Source organism: Salvia splendens, chromosome 19 (genome assembly GCF_004379255.2).
Source record: "Salvia splendens isolate huo1 chromosome 19, SspV2, whole genome shotgun sequence".
NCBI classification, from domain to species: Eukaryota; Viridiplantae; Streptophyta; class Magnoliopsida; order Lamiales; family Lamiaceae; genus Salvia; species Salvia splendens.
In genome coordinates this window covers 17,106,503-17,131,126 of record NC_056050.1, presented here as the reverse complement: position 1 = coordinate 17,131,126, position 24,624 = coordinate 17,106,503, and the positions used below count along the sequence as shown (strand labels likewise).

General features: G+C 39.6%; 2 protein-coding genes, 1 long non-coding RNA gene and 1 pseudogene across 5 annotated transcripts; 2 read left to right on the top strand and 2 right to left on the bottom strand.

The window, feature by feature from the left end:
* Positions 1-4,582: 4,582 nt before the first annotated feature.
* LOC121778272 lies at positions 4,583-5,714 on the top strand (annotated as a pseudogene).
* A 123-nt stretch (positions 5,715-5,837) lies between these two features.
* On the bottom strand, positions 5,838-6,946 carry LOC121778271 (CRIB domain-containing protein RIC4-like). The gene is made up of 3 exons (XM_042175591.1): positions 6,787-6,946; positions 6,565-6,696; positions 5,838-6,298 (listed from the first exon to the last, which is right to left on the bottom strand). The coding sequence occupies exons 1-3, from the start codon at positions 6,944-6,946 to the stop codon at positions 6,039-6,041; spliced, it is 552 nt and encodes a 183-aa protein (XP_042031525.1). The 3' UTR covers positions 5,838-6,038.
* Positions 6,116-7,043, top strand: LOC121778273. Its single transcript, XR_006045647.1, has 2 exons — positions 6,116-6,250; positions 6,805-7,043. It is a non-coding gene; the product is annotated as an uncharacterized LOC121778273 (long non-coding RNA).
* A 1,161-nt stretch (positions 7,044-8,204) lies between these two features.
* LOC121779923 (GDT1-like protein 4) lies at positions 8,205-11,135 on the bottom strand. 3 transcript variants are annotated; one of them, XM_042177396.1, is made up of 9 exons: positions 10,802-11,135; positions 10,681-10,737; positions 10,474-10,605; positions 10,123-10,221; positions 9,942-10,014; positions 9,611-9,696; positions 9,041-9,124; positions 8,846-8,905; positions 8,205-8,555 (listed from the first exon to the last, which is right to left on the bottom strand). In XM_042177396.1, the coding sequence occupies exons 1-9, from the start codon at positions 10,898-10,900 to the stop codon at positions 8,367-8,369; spliced, it is 879 nt and encodes a 292-aa protein (XP_042033330.1). In that variant the 5' UTR covers positions 10,901-11,135; the 3' UTR covers positions 8,205-8,366. The 3 variants fall into 3 exon arrangements, with proteins under 3 accessions (XP_042033330.1, XP_042033331.1, XP_042033329.1); XM_042177397.1 differs by having other exon boundaries at positions 10,686-10,737; XM_042177395.1 differs by having other exon boundaries at positions 10,686-11,135.
* Positions 11,136-24,624: the final 13,489 nt, after the last annotated feature.

Here is a 24,624-nt window from a genome sequence, read left to right as displayed (position 1 = left end):
ATAATCAAATGCAACAAATAAACAAGCATATTAATATACGCAAGAAATAAATAGTGAATTTTATAAGAATATTATTTGATAATTTGAATTGTTGAACAATTTAAATAGTGACATGTTACTAAATTTTACTCCATAATTTAAAATTTGTAAACTACAATGAAACATAAACATAGACATGTTTTAGAACTGACAATAAGTATTATAATGAACTTGAAATTTTCGATTCTTTTACTAATTTAAACTAATGTATATAGGAGGATAGTATTATATTGCTAACTCAATACTTAATTACTAATTATAATTAAATAATAGTCATTAGATATTCAAATCAACAGCTTAGATCATCAGGTCCGGAATGTCAATACGATCAATAAAAACGTCAATAAGAGTATTAAGGTCAATTTACAACAAATTAGTTGTAACTAACTTTTGAAAAATATCTCTAAACTTTAAATGATTAGAGCACCCACAATGGCTTTCGCCCAGCAATAGCTCAGTCATAGCCCAACCACAAACTCCTCATGCCACATCATCAGCACTAAAAATCCTCATGCCACATCATCAGGACAAGCAAATAGCCCAGCAATAGCTTAGCCGCATCACTCAAAATTATATAAGCTGAATAATTGACAATCACACAAAATACAGAATTAAATTGACGACACAGATACGAGAAAATCCAATAATTTTATTTAGATTAAAAAAAATACATTTAAAAAAATTACATAATAATAAAAAACACTAACGCTGTGCAGTGCTCCGCGCCCACGACTCTTCAATTAAATCCTTTTGAAGTCGAATATGAGCATCCGTTTGGCGCATGTAGGCATGTGCTTGGAGGAGGCCGACTTCATCGTGCGGGACCCCACTTCGTACGTTGGGGGCGACCATGCCGTGGCTTGGACCGGCTTCATTATTGTCGTTGGCCCAACTAGTCAGTTGTACACCTTCATCTTCGACAATCATGTTGTGCATGATAATACAGGCGTGCATTATATCAGCAATGCAGTCGATATGCCACAAACGCGTTGGACTGGAGCACACCAAATGCGCGCTCTACGTCCTTGCGCGCCGACTTCTGCCGTTCCACAAAGTAGGCCTTCCTCTCATCTGATGCGCATCTGATCGTCTTCACAAAGACAGGCCACCTAGGGTATATCCCATCCACCAAGTAGTAGCCCATATCATGCCGGTTGCCGTTGGCGACAAAACTAATGGCCGGACCGACGCCCTGGCACTGCTCGTTGAAAAGGGGTGACGAGTTGAGGACGTTGAGGTCGTTGTTCGACCCGGCTATTCCAAAATACGCATGCCAAATCCACAGCCGGTAGTCAGCTACGACCTCGAGGATCATCGTGGGATTCTTTCCCTTGTAGCCGGTCATGTAGAACCCCTTCCTGACAGCGGGACAGTTCTTCCACTCCCAATGCATACAATCTATGCTGCCTAACATACCCGGGAACCCATGCTTCTCCCCCGTGCATCTGCATCAGATCCTGGCAGTCTTCGGGGGTAGGGGTTCGAAGGTACTGATCACGGAAAATTTCAATCATGCCCTGACAGAAATACTTCATACATTCAAGGGCAGTTGTCTCACCGATGTGGAGGTACTCGTCCCACATGTCTGCCGCGCCTCCGTAGGCCAACTGCCTGATTGCCGCAGTGCACTTTTGAATAGGTGTGTGGCCGGGTATGCCAATCGCATCGGGCCTGAAGCGGAAATACAGATATCGATGCTCCAAGGCGTTAACAATACGCATAAACAGGGCTCTGCTCATCCTAAAACGGCGCCTGAAAAGGTTGGCGTTGAACTGCGGCTCTTGTGCGAAGTAGTCTTCGTATAGGCGCTGATGTGCAGCTACGTGATCACGTTCAATCACTGTTCGGCGGTGGCCAACTGGTCGTGGTCGAGGTCGAGGTACCGCCGGCTGCAAGGCCCTCTGCATCAGCCGATCAATCTCACGGTTCGTATAGGCCTCTAATGCTTCGTTCATTCGACGTTCGTACTCCTCAGCATCCCCAACACTAGCACCACTACTACCACCAACGTTGCTCATTTCTCGTTATTGATCTTGTACAGAAATTAAGATAGAGAGAGTACTTGTTAAAACAAGTGGTGCGAATGAAAATGACGTGCAAAGCGCGCGTATATAGTGCTTCAAAAATTAAAAAAAAATAAAAATCGCCCGTCGATCGCTCGCCGGTCCAGAGCCTGCAATGGTGGCGAGTTGACCGACAAGCGCATCGCCCAGCGCTTGCGGATCGGCGTGCGCTCGCCGATTTTTCGCTGAAATGGCGCTCGCCGGTTACAATGGTTCGGCGAGCGCCAGAGATCGGCTAGCCGGTCCGCTCGCCGCCATTGTGGATGCTCTTATAACTATCTCAGTTTAAATTATTTTTTCACATAACATATATTAGAGTGTTATATTGCTAACTCAATACTTAATTGCTAACCATAATTAAATAATAGTCATTAGATATTCAAATCAAGGGTCTAGATCATCAGCCTCGGAATGTCAGTACAATCAACAAAAAATGTCAATAAGAGTATTAAGGTCAATTTACAACAAATTAGTTATAACTAATTTTTGAAAAATATCTCATAACTTTAAAACACAAATAACCTTTTCGATTTAAATTATGTTTTCGCACAACATATATCAAATTAAAGATAATTTCACAATGATTCTAACGAGATCTCACATGCATATGTTCCGATGTCAAAATTTAAAAAAAATTCAAAAACTTTCAATTTTTTCGTACAACAACAAATGCCAACATAGTATATAAAATATGTCAATATAATACATGTAAAATGTCAATATAAACATTGTGTTGACATTCTCAAAGCATTGTGTTGATATTTTTGAAACACTATATTGACATTTTCATCCAAAACCCTAATTTAGTAGTTTTTTTTTCTTTTTCGATTTAATTAATAAAAACGAAAATTACACGTGGCAAATTTTAGACCACAAGATTTCTAAAATTCTATGGTCTTAAATTAGTTGTAGTTAGCAATTAAATGATGAGTTAGCAACTGATCACTCCCCCAACATATATCAAATTAAAGATAATTTAATAAGGCTTCCAACGAGATCTCAATTGCATATGTTTCGAGATCAAAATCTGATTTTTTTTATGATTTTTCGTATTTTTTGTCAAGCAGATAATGTCAATATAACTAACAAAATATGTCAACTTAATACATGTAAAATGTCAATATGAAACTGTGTTGACATATTCAAAACATGGTGTTGATATATTCAATTCACTGTGTTGACATTTTGATATAAAACCCTAAATTTAGAGTTTTTAATATTAAAAAAATAAAAAATGAATTTACATGTGGCAATTTATAAGTCATTAGATCTTTTAAATCTTATGGTGTTAAATTAGTTGTAGTTAGCCATCAATGAGTGAGTTAGCAATTGATCACACCTAGTGGCGGATCCAGGTGGGGTCGAACGGGGTCGGCCGACCCCACTGCCGGCCAACCGAACTCCATTTAGTTCCGCCTTTTGAAGTCACCGTCGACCCCACGGTGCGCCGGAGCGGGAAAGAGAGTTGTCACTGTTCTTATATAGTAGGAAGTTTGAATAAATGAGAGGAAGAATTTGAAAAAACTGAAATGCAGAGAATGAAAATAGAGTTTCAGGCGAGAAGAGGGAAAGAAGAAGATGAAACCGAAAAGGAAAAAATGACTCATTGTGGGACCCACACATTTGGTTATTTGAATCACTTTTATATCTTTTGATTGCGTATTTTAATTTTCAATTTTAATAACTCATTTAATTAACTTTTGAGATCACTAATAAATGAGTACTTCTACTAATTAAAGTAATTAATTAACTGTAATGACTACTAATACTAAATTAATACCTATAAAATTTAATACTGTAAGTATTTTTTTCAAAAATAATGGATTGATAACTATATATACATATCTATCTTATTTTAATAAAAAGTAATTAAAATAGATAATTTCAAAATATAAAAAGTTGTGCTAAATAATTTCATAACTTTTTAATTAATTATTAGACCATCAGGAGTAGTATTTTTTTTATCTAATTTTAATTAAATGTCAAATATCTATTTTCAATAACGAAATATTTATCCATTTTATTGTTTTTTGTCTAAAAGACTTATTATTAAATTATGAAATTTGACAATTAAAATTTTTGTAAATGAAGTTAAAAAAAAGGATGAATATTGTTTAAGGCGAATTGTGATTTGTAGGCTACTTATTTAGACAACATATTCAAGCATGAAAATGTATTTACGACGACAATGATATTTACAACACGTTGTTTGATTACTTTAGTAGGGTTTATGAGGACGACGGCGAAGGCGAAGAAGGAAGCAACGAAAAGACACCATAAAATTGGAAATAATAAAATATTGTTTACTATGTCCGACCCCCCGAATTCCAGTTTCTGGATCCGCCATTGATCACACCCCCATAGGAGCATATTATAAAAATCGCAGAATTATTTTTTTAATCAAAACTACTGTATAATAAAAATAGTGAATCAATTGGTTAATAAGGTGGTGGAAAAATAGGCAATAGTTGCACTGAAGATCAACCCATTGGGTGAATCCATCATGTGTCCAGTATATTGCAAGCTAATTGAGTTGAGTGATTCGTTGGGTGAATCCATCATGTTCTAGATCAATCCTACTATATTGCAAGCTAATTTGGTGATGTTAATAGACCTGTAATTGTTAATCTTAACTCATCTAAAACCATCAATACAGAGCTTTATGATTTGAGAAGGAAGAGATATGAGGTGAAATTCCTTTTCCCAGTTTCAGTAAGATTAAATTGACACCTTAGAATGCCAAAATTTAGATTTTTAAGTATTTATTAAGTCCACGTGAATAATGTCCTAAGTTTAGTTGGGTATATTAGCAGTTACTACTATTATTTTCTTTTTATCAAAATTCAGCAATGGCGGGTGGAGGAGATGAGCTGATCTTCGTCTATGGCACTCTCAAGCGGGGCTTCTACAACCACTCGCTGCTCGAAGCCCTTATCCGAACGGGCGCCGCCGCCTACGTGGAAGCTTTTCCACTGGTCTGCGGGCCCCACGGCATCCCCTATTTAGTCAATCTGCCCGGGTCGGGTCTCCGGGTCCGGGGGAGCTCTACTCCGTGTCTTCGCTCCATGGGCTAGCCCGCCTCGATGAGCTTGAAGGCGTGGAGCGGGGCCATTACGAGAGACTACCGGTGGCTGTAGCTGTTGCTGAAGGAGAAGAATTGAAGGATGCGGAGGCGCGCATAGGGAATTTGGGGAAATGCTGTGGAAGAGGTGTGGAGAGGTTGGATTGAGTGAGTATGGTGTGGATTTGGGGAAAAAGTATGTGAGGAGGGAGGACCGGCCGATTCATCATTCCTTCATTGATGATATTCACAAATTCATTTTGGAGGGCATTTCATCTCCTTCTTCATGAATTAGGTTAATTAGCTGCTGTGACTTTCTGTGAATATATATATGGCTGAAATTGTTGATTTCTTGTTGTTTGTGCCTCTTTGCAATTGTTGGTTTGTGCTTTGAGGTAAATTTGTATTCTTCTGGTACAATTGTCCTCTGTTTTATGGCATTTTGCTCCTGCTTGGGGAAAAATTGGCTTGATCAAATGTTGGTAGAGAAAAACAATCCATCTCTTTCATTGGCTGAGAAATATAGCTCATGTTTTGCTGCTTGCCATTTATTGAATAGGTATCTGTTGGTTTTTGTTTACTTTCCTGAACTGTGTTCACCTCAAGTAGTGAGAGACTGTAGCCCGTGAGTTTCATTGCGACGTACAAAAAAGTCCCATGCAAAATCCAATGGATATCTCTCTATATGCTTTTGTATTAAAATCAAACATCAGTAGTTGTCTTACATTTTTTTCTGTATAACTCTCCTATGTATCTATTGAATAGCTTCACTCAACAAATCATAACTACAGCCAACAAGTAAAAAAATTGGTAGAAACTAAGATGCTGTTTTGCTGGTGCATACATTTAGATTTCAGTGTACCAGTGTAACACTCTCATTGGGCAATGGAATTATTATTAGAATGACATTTGGTTTCTAGCAAACTCGTTATCTTGGGTGTTTCAGCTTGCGCTTTGATGGCAAATTCGAGCTCTGACAGAGGGAAAGAATGGAGATCGATCAACTCCTGTTCAGCCCAGCCCATTGAAAAGATTGAATTCGTGCAGCCATCAAGGCCTATGTGACTCACATGCTTCACATCTGTCGGTAATCCAATTTCCATCCCCGTTTCTGCTTCCTGCTCATCTTTATACACTGAAAACAAATACATAGTATATATATTATGTCGGAGATGTGTATGTGTGCATAGAAAAGGCTCCAGAGCTAGAGAGGATTTAGAAAACATCTGGTTCGGTAATTTATATTTGACACTCTAGTCAATACTTGTCTCATCTAAAATCCTCATGATAAGTTCATTATATATTCAAGAAACCTCTTTAGTCAAGGTATCAAGGGACAAATTTGAATTCAGTAGTTATGCTGTTTATAGATTATATGAGAGTACTAGTCACGTAGCTTACCAAATAACTGAGACAAGTTCTTGAACGCCTTCTGGAATTTTGGGAGGGAGGTCTTCCAGTTTTGACCCGATAAACTTTTCTCATTGTCCAAACATCCCTCTTCCTTGTCTTTTTTTCCCTCTTCAACTTTTTCTTCATAGACATGGCAAAATGTTAGCTTCAAACATGGTAACACATAAAAAGACGATAGTTGTATGGAAGGAGAAAGAGCTGAATTGGTACCATGCTTTGATCTTTTAGATTGGTGCATCACAACTGGAATGCTGGATTCCGAGATGCAGCCTGCAGCAAAGGGCAGGAGTACGAATCTCTCCAATCGATCCTTCATGTTGAAACAAGTTATGAGTTCTGGACACATATTGTTAGAATATATATGCTGCATATTGGCTTTAGTTTTAAGTTATAATTATACTGAGGAATGGGAGTCAATATCTACTCAAGTGTATGACTCCAAGTACGAAAGGTGATTTGAGTTAATATGCTCACTGGCGATTGCTAGATTTTCAATTTACACATACAATTTTTTTTTCTCTCTCTGTTAGTTCCCAAATGGTGGGTTCCTGCTTTTACTCCCACACTCGTAAAGACGAAGCTAACAATGCGTTGTGCTCTTTCACCTTTATTTTGTGTGCTAAACACTGAGTAAGAGATTGGATTGTAGAAAGTGAGTGGTGAGATTTTCTTCAGGAATATGTGTCTCTTTCCTTTTTGTTCTCCTTTCTTTCTAAATGGATACGTAGCCTTTAAATTCCACCAGAAAGAAGTGATAAACAAGCAAACTTCTAAAATTCTCCTCTAGATTCTTAATTAGTTGAAAAGCAGAATTCATTCCTTAAAACTTTGTACACACATTAGTCCATACCTATATATAATCAAAATCAAGGCTCACGAGGTTGAAGCTTCTTTATATATACATAACTGCTAATAGAAAGTTGATCTAAGCTACACGAAAAAATTGGTTTTTATTTTAATAACACTATGGATCTTATATTGGTAAACTCTGAAGTTGGATATCAACGTCTACAAATCCAAAGTGGAAATTTGCTTCCCTTTTACTCATTTATGCTGCAATTGGCACATGATATTCAGCATGCACCAGCCAGAGCAGGAAGTTTCCTCACTTCCTCCACGCTTCGTTAGCTGAGACAGTATTAGAGGCAAGAAGATAAGGCTCGGGTTGGTGTGGATCTAGTTCAAGCAGTTTGTTGGACACCCAATTCGCCGTCTCAACATTCTTGTGAAGCAAGTAACACGATGGATATGCTTCCCAAACCTCTTTGAAAAGATTGATCATGTTCTCGTAAACAAAATTCTTCATCTCGTGCAAGTAATATATCCCCATCATCATCTAAAGATACTAGCTGCCGTCGTCTACCAAACCAGCATAGCGCCATAGACTTTAGAGCTGTTTCTTTGGATCGCAGATAGCCACCATTATATCATGGCATTGAATAGCAAGGGAATTTAGTTACAACATAGTCAGTGGCAGTTAATTGTGTTCAACAATATTTGAGTGGCAAGAATTTGAGAATTGGTGTCGAATCACAGGCTATGATCAATTGATGAGTTTTACAATCTGCAAAATTCAAATAGTTTGTTTTGAAATTTTTACTAGTTGGAAATGGAAACAAGAGAGATCATATGGACAACTTGTAACCTATTGTATTAATAATGAATTTGAAATTGGTGTCGAAGATGGGAAACATATACTTCCAATCTATACAAAACGAAGGCACACAAAGTTGGTTGAATAATGATGACTAGGCAGGCAGTATCAAGTTAATCTACAAAACTTGCGATCATTATAGAGGAGGGTAGAAGTACGAGGACAACGAAAAGCCCAGGAAAAGCAGGCCCCCAACTGTAGCAACGGTTCGCTGTGAAATCTTAGATGCCAGCATACTTCCACCAATCACTGCGACAGACGTGCAGATGGTGTGCCCTATGGTAGCTCCGGCAGCAACTCCCACAGCATTCTTATGTGTGGCTAGCTGTACCACAGGAAGAAGATAACTTTTCAAGTTAAGAAACAACTGTAACTAAACTTTGTTATGCAAACGTGCTCATGTTCACAAAGACTGAATTGTAAGTCTCAGCACCAGATACCAACATATAAATATCGGAAAAGACTGGTAGCATTTTTGTTGACTTACGAAAATGGACAACGTTGGCCTTTCAATAGATCATGTACCAACATATTTCAAAAAGATTATCATAGCCACTTTGGGAGCAGCAAATCTGACATTGGAAGTAAATTACAAAAAAAGGTAGAGAAACTTACAGCGATTGTTGCTATCTGGCTGCGATCGCCCCACTCTGCCAAGAATGTCAATATAAATGACTGCAAGAAAATCATAGGGGAGAGGAAAAAACATTAGTGTCTAGACTTGAATCTCCAGATAGTTTAATGTGAAACTAGAACAGTTTAAAGTGGCAGTAGTATAATGTAAAACTAGAACATAATATTAACCTATACCTCTAGATAGATTGGTGTACAAAATCTAGAAAAGAAACGTCGCCAAGTTGTCTTCCCCTGTCCAGCTTCAAGTTTCTCTTCTACCTGGACCAATTAGTCTTAGAACCAGCCCATAGAGTATCATACAAATAGAGTTGAGATGCAAACAAAAAAAACCTCCAGAAAGTTGATCTATGCATAAGAAATTTACGCAACCAGGTGTTTTGGGGAGAATTTCAGTAAAGAAACAATAGAAGTGCAGTGCAGGTACTAGAAGTAAAAAAGATTAACAAAACAGCAAGTGAATCATGCTATGACACATATCAGAGTAAATTGACTTAACCACCACATTCCACATTTCAAGAGAAAAAAAAGAAATAAACAGTTAAACACTTACCACCAGCATAAATACAATAAAACCAAAGCATAATAATTTAGTTTTACAGAAAAGGATAATAGATTAATAGGTACATGAGGAGACCATATATATCAAAATACTATAAAGTTCTAAATCTTGAAGACAGTAAAGAAAGGAGACAGGAAAGCAGAAATAAAAGGACTAATAGATCAAAATTGAAAACTTCAACATACTTCCTCAATTTCTTTCTTCTGGGAACCTTTCGGGTCAGATCTCCATGCAATGTAAAGTAGTCGGAGACCAAAAAAGGTATAAAGAACTGCAATAAGGGTTTCATGTCAGATTTATAAACGACCTGCGCATAAAGAAAACCACTCACAAATGAGCATGCTGTTCCTATGTAGGAAGCTAGCTACTAAAAAACATTCCTTTCAGCTAGATCCTTAATGAGTTTCAGTTTCAGAGAGTCTTTTGACACATTTGAGCATTTTTGTATTTACTCCCCTCCAAAGACAAATAAAACAAACCTTTAAGTCACATGTATGCAGATAAGCAGAAACAAACCTGTAGCTGCACTATTGGTATGCTTCCTCGATATCAGATTAGGAACAATTCTACCAAGACCAGTTGAAAGTATCTGGTAGAAGTATGATATCAACATAATTAGTGTCATCCATCAAATGTACCTTTATGAACCCATAACATTCAATCCCTGTAACAAAGCATAGAAGGAATACAGGCTTACCGTCATCACAAACAAGGCACTAAGTGCACCTGATAGAACAATCGACTTTGGGTGCCGCATAGCCATGAGAGCTGCAATGATGAACGTTTCATCTCCAATCTAGCATCAGAACCATCATCCCAAGAGAAGATCAGAAGAATGAAGTATAACAATATAAAACCAAGTGATCACAAGAACGGACAGTTATATAAAAAATAACAAGTTCTTCATTCACAGTTACAATCAGATATTCAACACCAAAGATGATAAAACCGGTAGAAAATACCAATCACAATCCACGCATAAGAGAAATTCAACAGTGCTAGTTAAGAAAATCTAGCAAGCTAATCCTGTGAAACCGAGTCCACTAACCTCACTGACAAGTATCATTGATAAACTAGCAAAGAAAGCATCAAAGATTCCAAGACCAGAGTCCACATCCACACCATAAGAATCAAGATCATTTTTTTCGTTGATACCGGTCTTTATTCTGTCCACAATTATCTGTCCAATGAGTTCAATAAATGCGTGTCAAACTCCATTCATAGAATATAAGCATTTGGAACAAATAGAACTCACTTTACCACGCCGGCCCAGATCCTTAATTGAAGTACTCGACTCGTCACTTCCATTCTCCTAAATTAATCCGAAGCATCATAATCAAATTATGCACACATAAAATCATAACAAAAACATGTACCTGAGCGGAAATTAGAGGAACGGAGAGGGATATGAATAGGAGAAATGCGGCGAGGAATGATATCCCTCGAAATTTATACGATGGCGACGAATTCCCCATGTTTTTGGATTCGATCTGGTGAACGAGTGAAACCAGTTTCGGTGCTCGCAGCTCAATTAGGGGAATCTCGACCGGAAATGGGAAATTGCAGATTGAGATCTACGCCAGCATTAGCGATAGAGAGAGAGATATTTTGATTTTGAAGTCTCTCCGAAAATCCGAATCATTAGTGAGTCTAAATTTATGGGTTTTTATATTCTGGATTTCGAAATTTTACATGGGTTTGACCTGCACCATTACCCACAAAAAACTAGGCGTTGAATTCATTCCACTCCTCTGCAACACTACTAAACTGGAGTAACACTTAGTCCACCTGCAACGCGTTACGTGGGTGGCTCAAATCCCGTCCCTCGGTGACGAAAAGGGTGCGGGACGCGTTGCAGCGTCCCGTCTCGTTCCCAGCCCGCCGAGACGCCCGGCGCGATGCGTGACGCCCACTCACCGGCCGGCGAGTGAGTTTCGTCACGCTGATGCAATAAATCATTTTTTTAAATGATTTATTTAATAAAAAAATTTAAAATTCGAAAACGGTAATATTACCGTTTTTCGACCGTTTTCCTAATTTTATTTTTATTTTTATTTTTATTTTTTTACTCTATAAATACTCCTATTTCATCCCCATTTTACATACAAACACACATCTATTCTTCTCAAATCATCTCTCTTTCCACTCCAATTTTCATCTCAAATCAACTCTTTTATTCTTCCCCCAAAGTTAATCGATCTAATGGATCCATATGAGCAAATGCGTCGAATAATGGAAAAATCACTTGAAGAAGATCGACGCCGGGAGGTGGAGGAAGTCGCGCCGCCCCAAAGACGCTCCCGGACTTACATCCATCGTAACCGGGAGGAAGCTGCCGCAAGGTTAGTACGCGACTACTTCTGCGATAACCCGGTTTGGGGAGATACATACTTTCGTCATCGTTTCCGCATGCGGAAACCGCTATTTCTCCACATCGCAAATACATTGGCTGCCCGGGAAGAGTTCTTCCAAGAAAGGTTCGACGCCGTCGGCCGTCCCAGCCACACGACGCTGCAGAAATGTACTGCAACAATCCGTCAGCTTGCGATTGGACAAACGGCGGATGTGTTCGACGAATACCTCCACATTGGAGAAAGCACTGGGAGAATGTGCTTGATCCAATTCTGCAAAGGCATCCGGCAGCCTTCACCGACGAATTTCTCCGGATGCCAAGTACGACAGATTGCCAGTTTCTGCTCCACCTTCACGAAGAAGTGCACGGATTCCCCGGGATGCTCGGCAGCGTCGATTGCATGCACTGGCAATGGAAGAATTGTCATGTGGCGTGGAGGGGGTCGTACACGAGCAGCCACAAAGGCACCCACCCCACCGTTATACTCGAGGCCGTTGCCGACTACCAGCTATGGATCTGGCATGCGTACTTCGGGGTCCCTGGATCGAACAACGACGTAAATGTGCTCCACCAATCCGACCTCTTCGCTGAAGTTTTGGATGGTAAAGCGTCGTCCATCAACTTCATCGCTAACAACCGGCGGTATAAAATGGGGTACTATCTTGCCGACGGCATCTACCCGAAGTGGCCAACCTTCGTGAAGACGTGCAGCAGGCCTGTGAACGCAAAGCAGGCTCTTTTTGCGCAGAAGCAGGAGGCTACTCGCAAGGATGTGGAAAAGGCATTCGGGGTTCTTCAAGCGCGCTTCAACATTATCAAAGCCCAGGCTCGTACGTGGTTTATAGAGAGTATGGTCGACATCATGTATACGTGCATAATCTTGCACAACATGATTGTCCAAGACGAAGGACCTAAGGCGGGAAACTGGTTCGACCCTAAAGCCCCGGAAGCTGTACCACAAGTAGTACCGCAAGTAGTCTATACAAGAACAGTTGTTTATTCGAGCAAGGACACATGACTCTACCGCCCAAGCCCAACTCCAAGATGATCTAATTGAGCATATTTGGGCAAAATTTGGCAACCGGTAGACGCACATAATCGCCGTTCTTCTGCTTCTTTGAGCTTTAAAGATTTTGAATTTAGTGAGAGTGAGCGGAAGAAATTAAATTATGTATTTTTCATTTTTTAGGATTTTTAATTATGTATTTTATTTTTTTAAGAATTTTATGTTGTAAATTTATTTCATTTAATGAAATGTGTTTTTATTAATTGAATTTGTTGGAAATAAAAATAAAAATAAAAAATGAAAATGAATGAATAGTAATTTAAGAGATGGTTAAGAGATGGATAAGAGATGGAGGGTTGCAGGTTCTGTCCCTTAGTTAAGAGATGGAGTAAAAAGTACATTGGGGCCCAAGAATAGTAATTTAAGAGACAGTTAAGGGACGGATAAGAGACAGCGTTGCAGATGGCCTTAGAGCATCCGCAATAGCGGACTAGAGCACGGACTAGCGATTAGAGTGTGGGGACGTCTACTATTGGAATCGGCTCACGGGTAATGGACGAGCGGTCGGGCGTCGGTGGGATGTGTTAGCCGATCGCTCGTCCGCTATTGTGGTGACGCGATCGGCTAACACATTTTTTCATTTTTTTTAAAACTCTATATATATGTCTCGTTGCACTTCATTTCATTCGCACCACTTGTGTTAAGGAGTTTCTCTTCCTTCTCTCTTCATTTCTCATTTGATCTGTAGATAAAAAATGGCTAGTGGTGGGGATGTTGACGACTCGCGGTGAATTAACGAAGAGTTGCGGGCCTATTTGTTCGCTGAGATAAATCAGTTGGTGCAAGAGCCCTTGCGACGCAGCAGCCGGTGGTCCCTCGCCCCATCCATCATCGAACTAAAGTCCCTCGCGTTCACCTCGGTGCCCACCAACACTTGATTGACAACTACTTCGCTGAGCAGCCGCGATTTGGGGAGACCTTTTTCTGGCGGCGTTTTAGGATGTACCGGCCGCTATTTATGAGTATCGTAAATGATTTAGAGCGTCGGTGCAAGTATTTCCGGTTCAGGGAGGATGCGAGTGGTAGACCCGGTCACTTGGCTATACAGAAGTGCACTGCCGCAATCAGGCAGTTGGCGTACGAAGGAGCGACCGAAATGTTCAATGAGTACCTTCACACAGGCGAGACGACTGCCCGCGAGTGTCAGCAGAATTTCTGTCGGGGCGTCATTCACATATTCGGGGATAGGTATCTTCGAAAGCCTACCCCCGAAGACTGTGAAGGTCTGATGGATATGCACGGGAGGGTGCACCATTTTCCCGGAATGTTGGGCAGCATAGATTGTATGCATTGGGGGTGGAAGAACTGTCCACCGCCTGGAAAGGGATGTACACGATCGACTTCAAAGGCAAGAATCCCACGATGATCCTTGAAGTCGTAGCTGGCTACCTGCTATGGATTTGGCATGCGTATTTTGGGGTAGCCGGGTCGAACAACGACGTCAATGTCCTCTAGTCGTCGCCCTTTTTCAACGAGCAATGCATGGGCGTTGGTCCGGCCATCAGTTTCGTCGCCAACGACAACCAGCACAATATAGGTTACTATTTGGCGAATGGGATATACCCTAGGTGGCCCGTCTTGGTTAGGACGGTTACTTTGCGCAACGACAGGAGGCGGCGCACAAGGATGTTGAGCTGGCATTTGGCGTGCTCCAGTTTTGATGGGCGGCGATGAAGGGTCTAACACTCTTGATGTCATGTACGCATGTATTATCATGTACGACTGCATTGCTGATGTCATGTTTGTGGTATGACGACATCATTGCCGATGTCATGTATGCATGTATTATCATGCACAACATGATCGTCGAAAATGACGGTCCAATGAAGATACTGCCGGTCCAAGCCACGGCGTGGCCACCGCCAATGTACGAACGGAGATACCTCGGGGGGAATGCCGAAAGGGTCCAAGCATTTGCTGATCTTCAACAACAAGAAGCCCATATTTGATTCCAACAAGATATAATTGAAGAGTTATGGGTGCGGAGGAATGCACGTTGATATCTATAACTTAATTTGTTTAAATCGTTGTTGTTTTTCGTCGAATTGTACTATGTTAATTTTTTTATTTAATGAAATTATTATTGCACTTTCTTCGTCCATATTCGTGTCGAATTTTTAATTCCGTATTTGTGAATTTGTTTTATTGGCTAGGGCTTCGGCTTGTCCTAGTGCTAGGCTATTATTGTGCCGTGGTTAGTCCTGATGATGTGGTAGACTATGGTTAGTTCTAGTGATGTGGCAGGAGGTATTTGTGGTTAGTCTGCCTTATTGTGGATGCTCTTAGAGTGTCCACAATAGAGTGGCACAACCACGATTCTGCCCAAGGCACAGCTACAAAAACTCTTCCACAAGCACAAAAACTTGTCCAGCCCAATAGTGGTCACGCCACAGCCATAAATCACGTTATTTTATCAATTGTTGGTATATTTTGATTGGATTAGAATAAAAATAATTGGATTAAAATAATTAGAAAAAACACATAATTTAATTTAAAAAATTAAAATTAAATCTTCGTTGTATTATAAAAATGGGAAAATTATACAATGAAAATTATCGACATGACACAAACAACATCGTCGTGCATATCACGATGTGCCCTCTCCCCTACGTGTCCCTGCGCATATCGGTGAACCATTGGAGCAAGTATTTATTACTACGTGGTGTATATCGGTTAGTCCTGATGATGTGGTAAACTAAATATTGATTTTGCACGAAATAGGATTTCTTCGGACTAACCGGATGCCGGATTGTCTTGACAAATAAGGGCCAACGAGGGTATATCCTATCTGCCAAATGGTAGGCCCTATTGTACTGCGTGCCGTTGGCCACGAATCTGACTTCCAGACCCTCATCCCGACACTCGTCATTGAAGAGATGCGAGATGTTGATGTCGTTGTTCGACCCTGCGACACCAAAATATGCATGCCAGATCCGCAAAGGCTTCCAGGATCATCGATGGGTGTTTGCTTTTGAATCCAATAGTGAACTGCCCTTTCCAACCCACCGGGTAGTTCCTCCACTCCCAATGTATGCAATCGATGCTACCCATCATCCCTGGAAAATCGTGCACCCTCCCGTGCATGTCTAGCAGTATCTGGCAGTCGTTGGTGGTTGGCTTTCGTCGATACTCTGGACCGAAGATGGCCTTGATGCCCCTACAAAACTGCTTTAAAACCTCTAGCCTAGTCGTCTCACCCATATGTAGGTATTCGTCGAACATGTCAGCCGGCCCGGCATAGGCAAGCTGCCTAATTGCAGCGGTGCACTTCTTAAATGTCGACAGACTGATCTTGCCGCTGGCGTCACGTCGGAGGGTGAAGCACCTGTACCGCCCCACCAATGACGTCGTTATATGGATGAAGAGCCGTTGCGACATTCTGAAACGCCGACAGAAAAGCTCTGGCGGATAACATGGGTTTTCGCCAAAGTAGTCATTGAAGTGACTGATTTGGGTGGGTGTGATATGCGTGTGTGCAGGTGCAGATCAAACAGGTCCAGAGGATTAACTTAGCCGCAAGTCCTAGCAAATTGTAAAACTATTTGAATGTGTCGTTGGGGATACTCTCAATCACTATCAAAACCTTAACCCATTTACTATTGGCCAGTATAGGGTAGTAAGGATCGATCCCATAGAGATGGAATGGATTAGCAGGTGTTCAGAGGATTTGGAAGGGGTGGCTGCTGCCACGCAACTCATGGGTTAAGACTTGTTTAACTACTAGACTCAGAGGAATTTAAAGATAACTAAACTATATACTAGACCTAGGAAACATGTAAAGGTACGTACGCATGCATCACTAAGAGAAACGGAGTTAACTAGAGGATTTAGATAACTAAACTACTGGGCCTGGTAAACGGGTTTCCGAAAACAGCTAAACAATACGTAAACATGCAGTGGGGACCATTTTCCCGATTTGACTACGATGACAGAAAAGCTGCAAAAAGTAAACAACGGCCAACAACAGAGCAGACACTAACTAACTTCATCTCCTTCAACGATCTAAGCAAACACAAACGAAAACAGAGCATCAAGCATGAGAAAACAGAGCAATCTCAGATCCGACTTTAAACACTACGATTAAACATAAAACTATCAGATCTAAACTACTAGGCCGAGCAGAATAAGTAAAGAACAGTAAACATCCATAACCATGCAAATCAAAACATCACGTCTCAGATCCACAACTCCGATCAACAATTCAACTCAGATCAACAAAAACCAACTCCGATACACTCAGATCCATACTCCTCAATTCAGATTCAATCGATTCAACAACAAATCAACTTCGATCAACCCGATCTCAACTCCGAATCAAACATCAATTGCGAAAAGCATCCAAAATAGTAAATACCAACAATCGAACATCATAATCAGCTAAACAGAAAACAGAAACTTGCATAACTACTAGAATTAATGTTCAATACGGAAATGGTAAACGCCGAGCTTCTAAAACGATGAAGTCTCGGCTCAAAACAACAAAAAATAAACAATTGTATCTTCGCCCTTCATAAGGACAGTGTTACACCACAGAATTTGAACTAGGGTACCACAAATTCCCAGAATTTACCCCATAAAGCTAAGTGCGAAGAGAAATATGTGTGTGAAGTGATGAGCTAAGAGCGAAAAGTGAATATGACGAATGATGATGCATCTCTTCATGTGTTGGGGCAGGCAATGGAAGCGTGCGTTCTAACGGATCACATAAAATTCTGATCTATTTAGCAGATTATTTAGACAAATTCTATTCGCGTAATTTTCACATGTATCATGCTCATAACTTGAATTCAAACATGCTTTAGCGCAATTAACACCTAAAACATGCTTGCTGCGGAGTTAGCCAATTTACCTCGTTGATTCTCCAAAGAATTGAAGATGGCTAGCGCCTTCTCCACATGAAGATCTTGAGTACTAAACCACAGATCTTCTAACTGGTTCCCGGACTGTAGCAATGGAAGTGTGCGTTCTAACGGATCACATAAAATTCTGATCTATTTAGCAGATTATTTAGACAAATTCTATTCGCGTAATTTTCACATGTATCATGCTCATAACTTAAATTCAAACATGCTTTAGCGCAATTAACACCTAAAACATGCTTGCTGCGGAGTTAGCCAATTTACCTCGTTGATTCTCCAAAGAATTGAAGATGGCTAGCGCCTTCTCCACGTGAAGATCTTGAGTACTAAACCACAGATCTTCTAACTGGTTCCCGGACTATAATATGATATCAGTGTGGCTGATCTCACCAGAATACTTGGGACTCAAATAAAGAAGACGGAAACTGCTCACGGAGAGAGCAAAAATCGTCCCCTATGATGGATAGGAGCTGGACGAAAATTTTGGAGAAAATAATGTGTATTTTATGTCTTCTTTATTCTCCTATTTATAATAAGTCACATATTGGGCCTAGTCAGGGATCTATGGAAGAATTTGGATATGGTCTCCCCCAATTAGCTTTTTACTAATTAAATTGAACTCACAATTTAATATAAGCTTATATTGGAATATTACGAACAACCACTACAGAAGTAATATTGCACTGCCCATCCAAATACGAAATTACAAGTATTCCTGGTTTCCATTTGTTTGTCATTTATTTCCCGTGCTTAAGATAGAAACATCCATTAATTAATTAATGCCTGCTATGGACTTAATTAATTAACATATTATTAACTCCAAGCGTGGACTTAGCAAGGAACACTTATTCATTATTCATAGAGTAATCAAACTCTAACTAGCTAGGTTCCGAATAATGAAACCTTATTTCTAGCTCCTCTTGTGGATGTTATTAAACTAGACTCACCTCGCGCACGATTCAATATAATAGCAATCCTACCACCGCTAGATATTAATCACCACTACCCAATATACCATGATTCTTGGGTTGCGAAAAACCCGCACCATTTGGTAAGTCAAAGTAGTGCATAATCAATACCGTATGCTCAATGCTAACGTACATTGATTAAGAAATTAATTATCAAGACCTCGTCTTTCAGTAGATAGCATAAAGACTCGTCTTAGATCCAATTCAGTGCTATACCACACCAATGTCATCTTATTTCAGTAAGGCTTAGAAATATGCGGACTGACATTGCAACCTTTCACGATAGGTAGTCTATATCTAGGTTGTGAAATTCTTATTTTTCTTTGTTCAGAACTGACCGTGTTACCTTAGAGTGGACGACGCCCACAACCGGTCTACTAAAACAAAGACTTAGACTTTGTTATGTTGCTTATACATTTAAATATGCAATAAACATCCATTAAATGTAAAACATAACAATATTATGACAAAAATAATCTATTTCATTCATTTGGAAACTATCATATAGAGTTTACAGTATTCAATCACTCGAAAGGTGATTTTTAGTATACAAACTCTAACATCATGTTATATCTCTATTTATAGCTGAGGCTCGGACTTCTAGGGTATCCCCTCTGCTGATTTGTCAACTTTGCCCTCCTAAAAAGTCCTTCAAAAGATGCTTTTCCACTCACAGCTGCTTCTTTAATCCCCTGGGTCAGGTTGCAAGCTTCTTTACTCCATTTTCCTTCGGTTTCCTCTGCCAGGTAGATTTCTTGTCCATTTCCTTAAAACATGTGTTAGTTCATAGAAATCACAGAGTTTAACACCATAACCGATGCATGAAATTGGCCTTATCACTGCTGCCACGCAAACTAGGTGGGTTAAGATTTGTCTCCTTGACTGATGCGGATTAAAAACAAGCTAATCTAACTGATCAATGAGACTCAACTTCGTGAAAACATGATCAACCTAATATTACTCCTAATTGATCAACTAGAGTGAAAAACGAAAACTACACTACTAAACACCAGAGAGAATGAAACATTAACGGCTGAGAATAACGACGTAAAGAGAATCATAATGAAACTTTCCCGAAATAGTTAAACAAAAGGTAAAACAAAGTGGGGACCAAATCCCTTAACGAACAAATTCTGCAAAAGCTGCCAAAAGTAAAAAGGTGGTGCAAAAAGATTGCAGATCTGGATTTTAACGACTACAACTTCATCTTCTTCATGTGATCGACGAGAAACAGAGCATAAACAAAATTCCTGACATCATTAAAACATAGCGCATTCCAGTTAACACATAAGCACACAATTTCAAGCTTAAAACTACATATATAATCTAACTAATCAAACAAAAATTACGTAAAGACAGATTCGACCTATAACCATGCAGATTCAAGACAGAGGACTCCAGATCTACTTAATATAACATGGATATACCAAAATCAAACACAATCAAACTCAGTTCTATGAAATAGAACGTAAATAAACTAGATCTAGACCTCCCTAAACTACCAATTGCGAAAAGCATCCAACAAAATAAATAGGCTCCATAAAATGAAATCCAACGAACACAACCGAAAGCATCCACGATTTAAAGTTCAAAAGACAGCAAAACCAAAGGCAACATTAAAATTTAGCAACAGCAATCACAAAGATGAACTACGAAAACATTCCAAATGTCAGCGACGTCTCAAAGCACTAAAATAAAACTAGACAACAATTAAAGATTGTTTCTTCGCCCTCGTAGGACGGTGGGACACAACAACAATAACCGAAACTACACCACCACAGCTATGGAAAAACCCCATCCCAAGTGTGTAGAAACTAAACTAAGGATATGGAGAGTAATTGTGAGCTTGGAGACTTGAGCTGAAAGAGAGCCCCCTTCTTCTTCAATTCCCTTCCCTTTATATAGGGAGGCTTTTTTTTTTAAATTAACTTCCTATATTTATATCATATATATGAAGGAGGAAATTACAAATCGACTCCTATAACAAGGAGGAAAGACAAATTACGCCACCTAGGGTTCGAACTCGAGACCTCCAGGATGGACGCGGTATCCAGCACCCTTTACCGCTAGGCCAAGGGGCTTAGATCCTTTATATAGGGAGGCTTGAGGCTCCGATCCCTAGGGCAACCCATCTTTGAACTGTCGATTGTGCCCTTGCAAAAGGATCCTTAAAATGTGCTCTTTCTACCCCTTTCTGCTCTTGATGCTTCCTTCTTGATTCTGCTTGATCAGTTTGGCAGCCTGTTGTAATTCACTCCATTTCTCCTTAATTCTGCGTCCGCCTGGTCACTCTAGATAATCTTCTGAACCTGGTAGATTTTCTACACACCTGACTCAAAATTACATGTTAGTTTCCCGAAAACACAGAATTTTACCCCAAAACAAATGCATGAACCGAGCCTTAACATCGAGCTTTTAGGGTTAGAATTGAACTTTCACAACCCGATTAGCCCGCACCCGATTGACCTACAACCCGAGTAGGGTTGGCCCAAAATCCACTGGACTGGCCCGATTGACATCCCTAAGTATGGTTAACCGGTTGGTTATCCATTATAAACTGACCTCACCCTGTATCTGCAACCCGATACTGTACCGATACATGTTTCGGGTGTTGGTACCGATAAGCATTTACACACCCCTAGCTTCAGTATACCATAATATGTTTCTTGAAAGCCTCTCGTCCGTCCTGGATAAGTTGACACGCTTGTTAGAGTTTGTATGTAGAAATCACCTTTTGAGTGATTGAATACTGTAAAAACTCTTATTTTATTTTCCAAGGAATAAAACAAATTATTTTTTTCATAATGTTGTTATGTTTTACATTTAATGAATGTTTATTGCATATTTAAATGTATAAGCAACTTAACAAAGTCTAAGTCTTTGTTTTAGTAGACCGGTTGTGGGCGGCGTCCACTTCAAGGTAACACAGTCAGTTCTAAACAAAGAAAAAGAAGAATTTCACAACCAAGATAGACATAGACAACCTATCGTGAAAGGTTGCAATGTCAGTTCGCATATTTCTAAGCCTTACTGAAATAAGATGACATTGGTGTGGTAGAGCACTGAACGAATCTAACACCGCGACAAGTCTTTATTCTATCTACTGAAAGACGAGTTCTTGATAAATGTTTATTTCTTAATCAATGTACGTTAGCATTGAACATACGGTATTGATTATACACTACTTTGACTTATCAAACCGTGTGGGTTTTTCGCAACCCAATAATCTTGATATATTGGGTAGTGGTGATTAATATCTAGCGGTGCTAGGATTACTATTATATTGAATCCTACGCGAGGTGAGTCTCGTTTGACAATGTCCTCAAGAGGAGCGTGAAACAAGGTTTTATTATTCGGAACCTAGCTAGTTGGAGTTTGATTACTCTATGAATAATAAATAAGCATTTCATGCTAAGTCCACTCTTGGAATTAATGAGATGTTAATTAATTAAGTCCATAACAGACATTAATTAATTAATGGACATTTATATCTTAAGCGCGGAAAATGAACAACACGAAAACCGGGATTACTTGTAATTTCAGATTTGGATGGGGAGTGCAATATTACTTCTGTAGGGGCTGCTCGTAATATTCTAATATAAGCTTATATTAAATCGGGGTTTAATTTAATTAGTAAAAATCTAATTGGAGGAGGCCATATCCAAAACCTTCCATAGATCTCTGTCTGGACCCAAAAGGAACTTAATATAAATAGAAGAACAAATGAGAAAGAAAATACACTTTATTTTCTACTAAAATTTTCGTCCCCCTCTCCATTCCATATAGAAGATGGCCATTTTTTTCCTTCAGCTCTCCTCCATGAGAATGATTTTTCTGTCTTCTTTATTTAAGTCCTAGTATCCCGGTGAGATCAACCCACACTGATATAGGAATACAGTTCGGGAACCAGCCAGAAGATCCGTGGTCTAGTACTCGACATCTTCACGAGGAGAAGTAGGGAGCTATCGTCGATTCTTTGGAGAATCATCAAGGTATTATTCCTACTTCGTAGAAAAGCATGTTTTAGGTTTCAATTATACTTAAAGCTTGTTTTATTGAAGTTATGAGCATGATACATGTGTAAATTACGCGAATAGATTTTTTCTAAATAATCTGCTAAATAGATTGCAATTATCTGATTTATTTGATGCACGCTTCCGCTGCCAACCCCTTCAATTGGTATCAGAGCCAGTCATTGGCTCTGATTATTTGGATTTAAATTTTGCAAAATCCATGTATGCATGTGTTATTTGATTTCGTAGCATGTTCTTGTTTTAGTTGTTATTTTATATGCATGATGAACCCAAGAACTATCACATCAAAGAACTTGAATAGTTTGAATATTCGAGACGTGCGATCCGTCGGTGCTTGCACCGAGACGGATCGCGCTGCGTATATTCAAGTTGGGGACGTCGAAATAGTGGGAGTAAAGGGATACGATCACACGACGACACGCAAACGAGCAAGGGCTCACGCGCGTCGCCGAAGAGACCGCGAAACCATAGCCCACTCCGGCGACTATGTCGCGACAGTGGGAGCATGAGGTATGCGATCATGAGGTGATGCGCAAACGAGCAAGGGTTCGTGTACGCCGCCGGTTGAGACCGCGACACCTCAGGCGGTTCCCGGAGTTGCGATCGACGGAGGGTTCGGTTGGCGACGCCACCAGAAAACCCTAGCCCTAGGCGAAACCCTAACCCTAATCACGTTCCATGTTGTACGACGTTCGGCCGAGAGCAGCACCACCACGTGTGGTTGCTGCTGGTCGACAGCAGTTCAAAGGTGGAGGAGCAGACCGCTCAGTAGCGGCGCAGCAGCTGCTGTGCGGCTGGTCAACGGGAATTTATGGTGCATTGCGACGATTTTTCATCGTGAGAGGGACCGAAGAGCAGCCGTGCATGGCACGAGATAACGATGAAAATATTATTTTTATGATATTTAATTCTTGACATTAAAAGAAATCATTAAAATATATTTTTGGCAAGATTTCCCTACATTTTAGGAATATTTTAATTATTGACTATATCTATGGAAATAAGTATCTTTTATTTATTCCTAGATGATATGGACAAGAATAATTTAATAGTTTCATAAATATTATATATCTAGAATCCTAATTAGGATAGATATGTAGGAATACATTAAATAATATACTTATTCTCTTCGTAATCTTGAACAAGGAATTAATTTAAAATTAATTTTTCATGTCCGTCTAAGATATAAAAATTCAATTTATTTTAGATACATCTTATAGAAGACATGAATAAGAATTAAATTTTAGTATGTTAATATTATTTCCTTAAATAAGATACTAAAGATTATAAAAGTTTTAATTATCCAGCGAAATAAATACAAACGAAATTTAATCAAGCATTTTCAGCCTTAAGGCTTAGGATAATTAATCAAAAATCATAACCAAAATATCTAAGCTATAATTACAAACTTTGTTTGTAAATGGTCTCCATCGATTGGTCTGTCAATTTATGAACCTAGTTTCTAATATTATCGCCACCCATTATGTGGGGACAATAATCCTATGAAATAGCGAGTTCATAAGGAAAGACTTCTCAAATATAAATAGTATGAACTAGAAAGTGGTTTCTAATATTAATCGTCACCCATTATGTGGGGACAATAATCCGAAGAAACTGCAAGATTCAGATGTTCAAATAGAATTTATGAGATATCTTAATTTTGTTATCAACACATGAGCATTGTTATGAGAGTGTGTTGTAGAAATGAAACTCTGTAATGCTAAATCTGGTGGTCTTGCTTAGAGCATCAGCAATAACGGATGTCCCGACGGACGTAGGACTGGCGTGCCGGTCGTCTATGCGGGACGTCCGCTATTGGATCGGGAGAGGCGGACGCGGACGTCTTATACGCTCAGATTTTGCACTATGTTAATGTCATTTTGTGGTCCGTTTTGAGTGTCAAAGTTGCATTACATGTC

Coding starts and splice junctions, on each gene's coding strand:
- LOC121778271 (XM_042175591.1), bottom strand. CDS start 6,946: ATGCAGCATATATATTCTAACAATATGTGTCCAGAACTCATAACTTGT. Junction 6,697..6,786: donor ATCTAAAAGATCAAAGCATG/GTACCAATTCAG, acceptor ATGTCTATGAAG/AAAAAGTTGAAGAGGGAAAA. Junction 6,299..6,564: donor GAACTTGTCTCAGTTATTTG/GTAAGCTACGTG, acceptor ATTTGTTTTCAG/TGTATAAAGATGAGCAGGAA.
- LOC121779923 (XM_042177396.1), bottom strand. CDS start 10,900: ATGGGGAATTCGTCGCCATCGTATAAATTTCGAGGGATATCATTCCTC. Junction 9,697..9,941: donor TACCAATAGTGCAGCTACAG/GTTTGTTTCTGC, acceptor CCCTTATTGCAG/TTCTTTATACCTTTTTTGGT. Junction 8,556..8,845: donor GCCAGATAGCAACAATCGCT/GTAAGTTTCTCT, acceptor CCTGTGGTACAG/CTAGCCACACATAAGAATGC.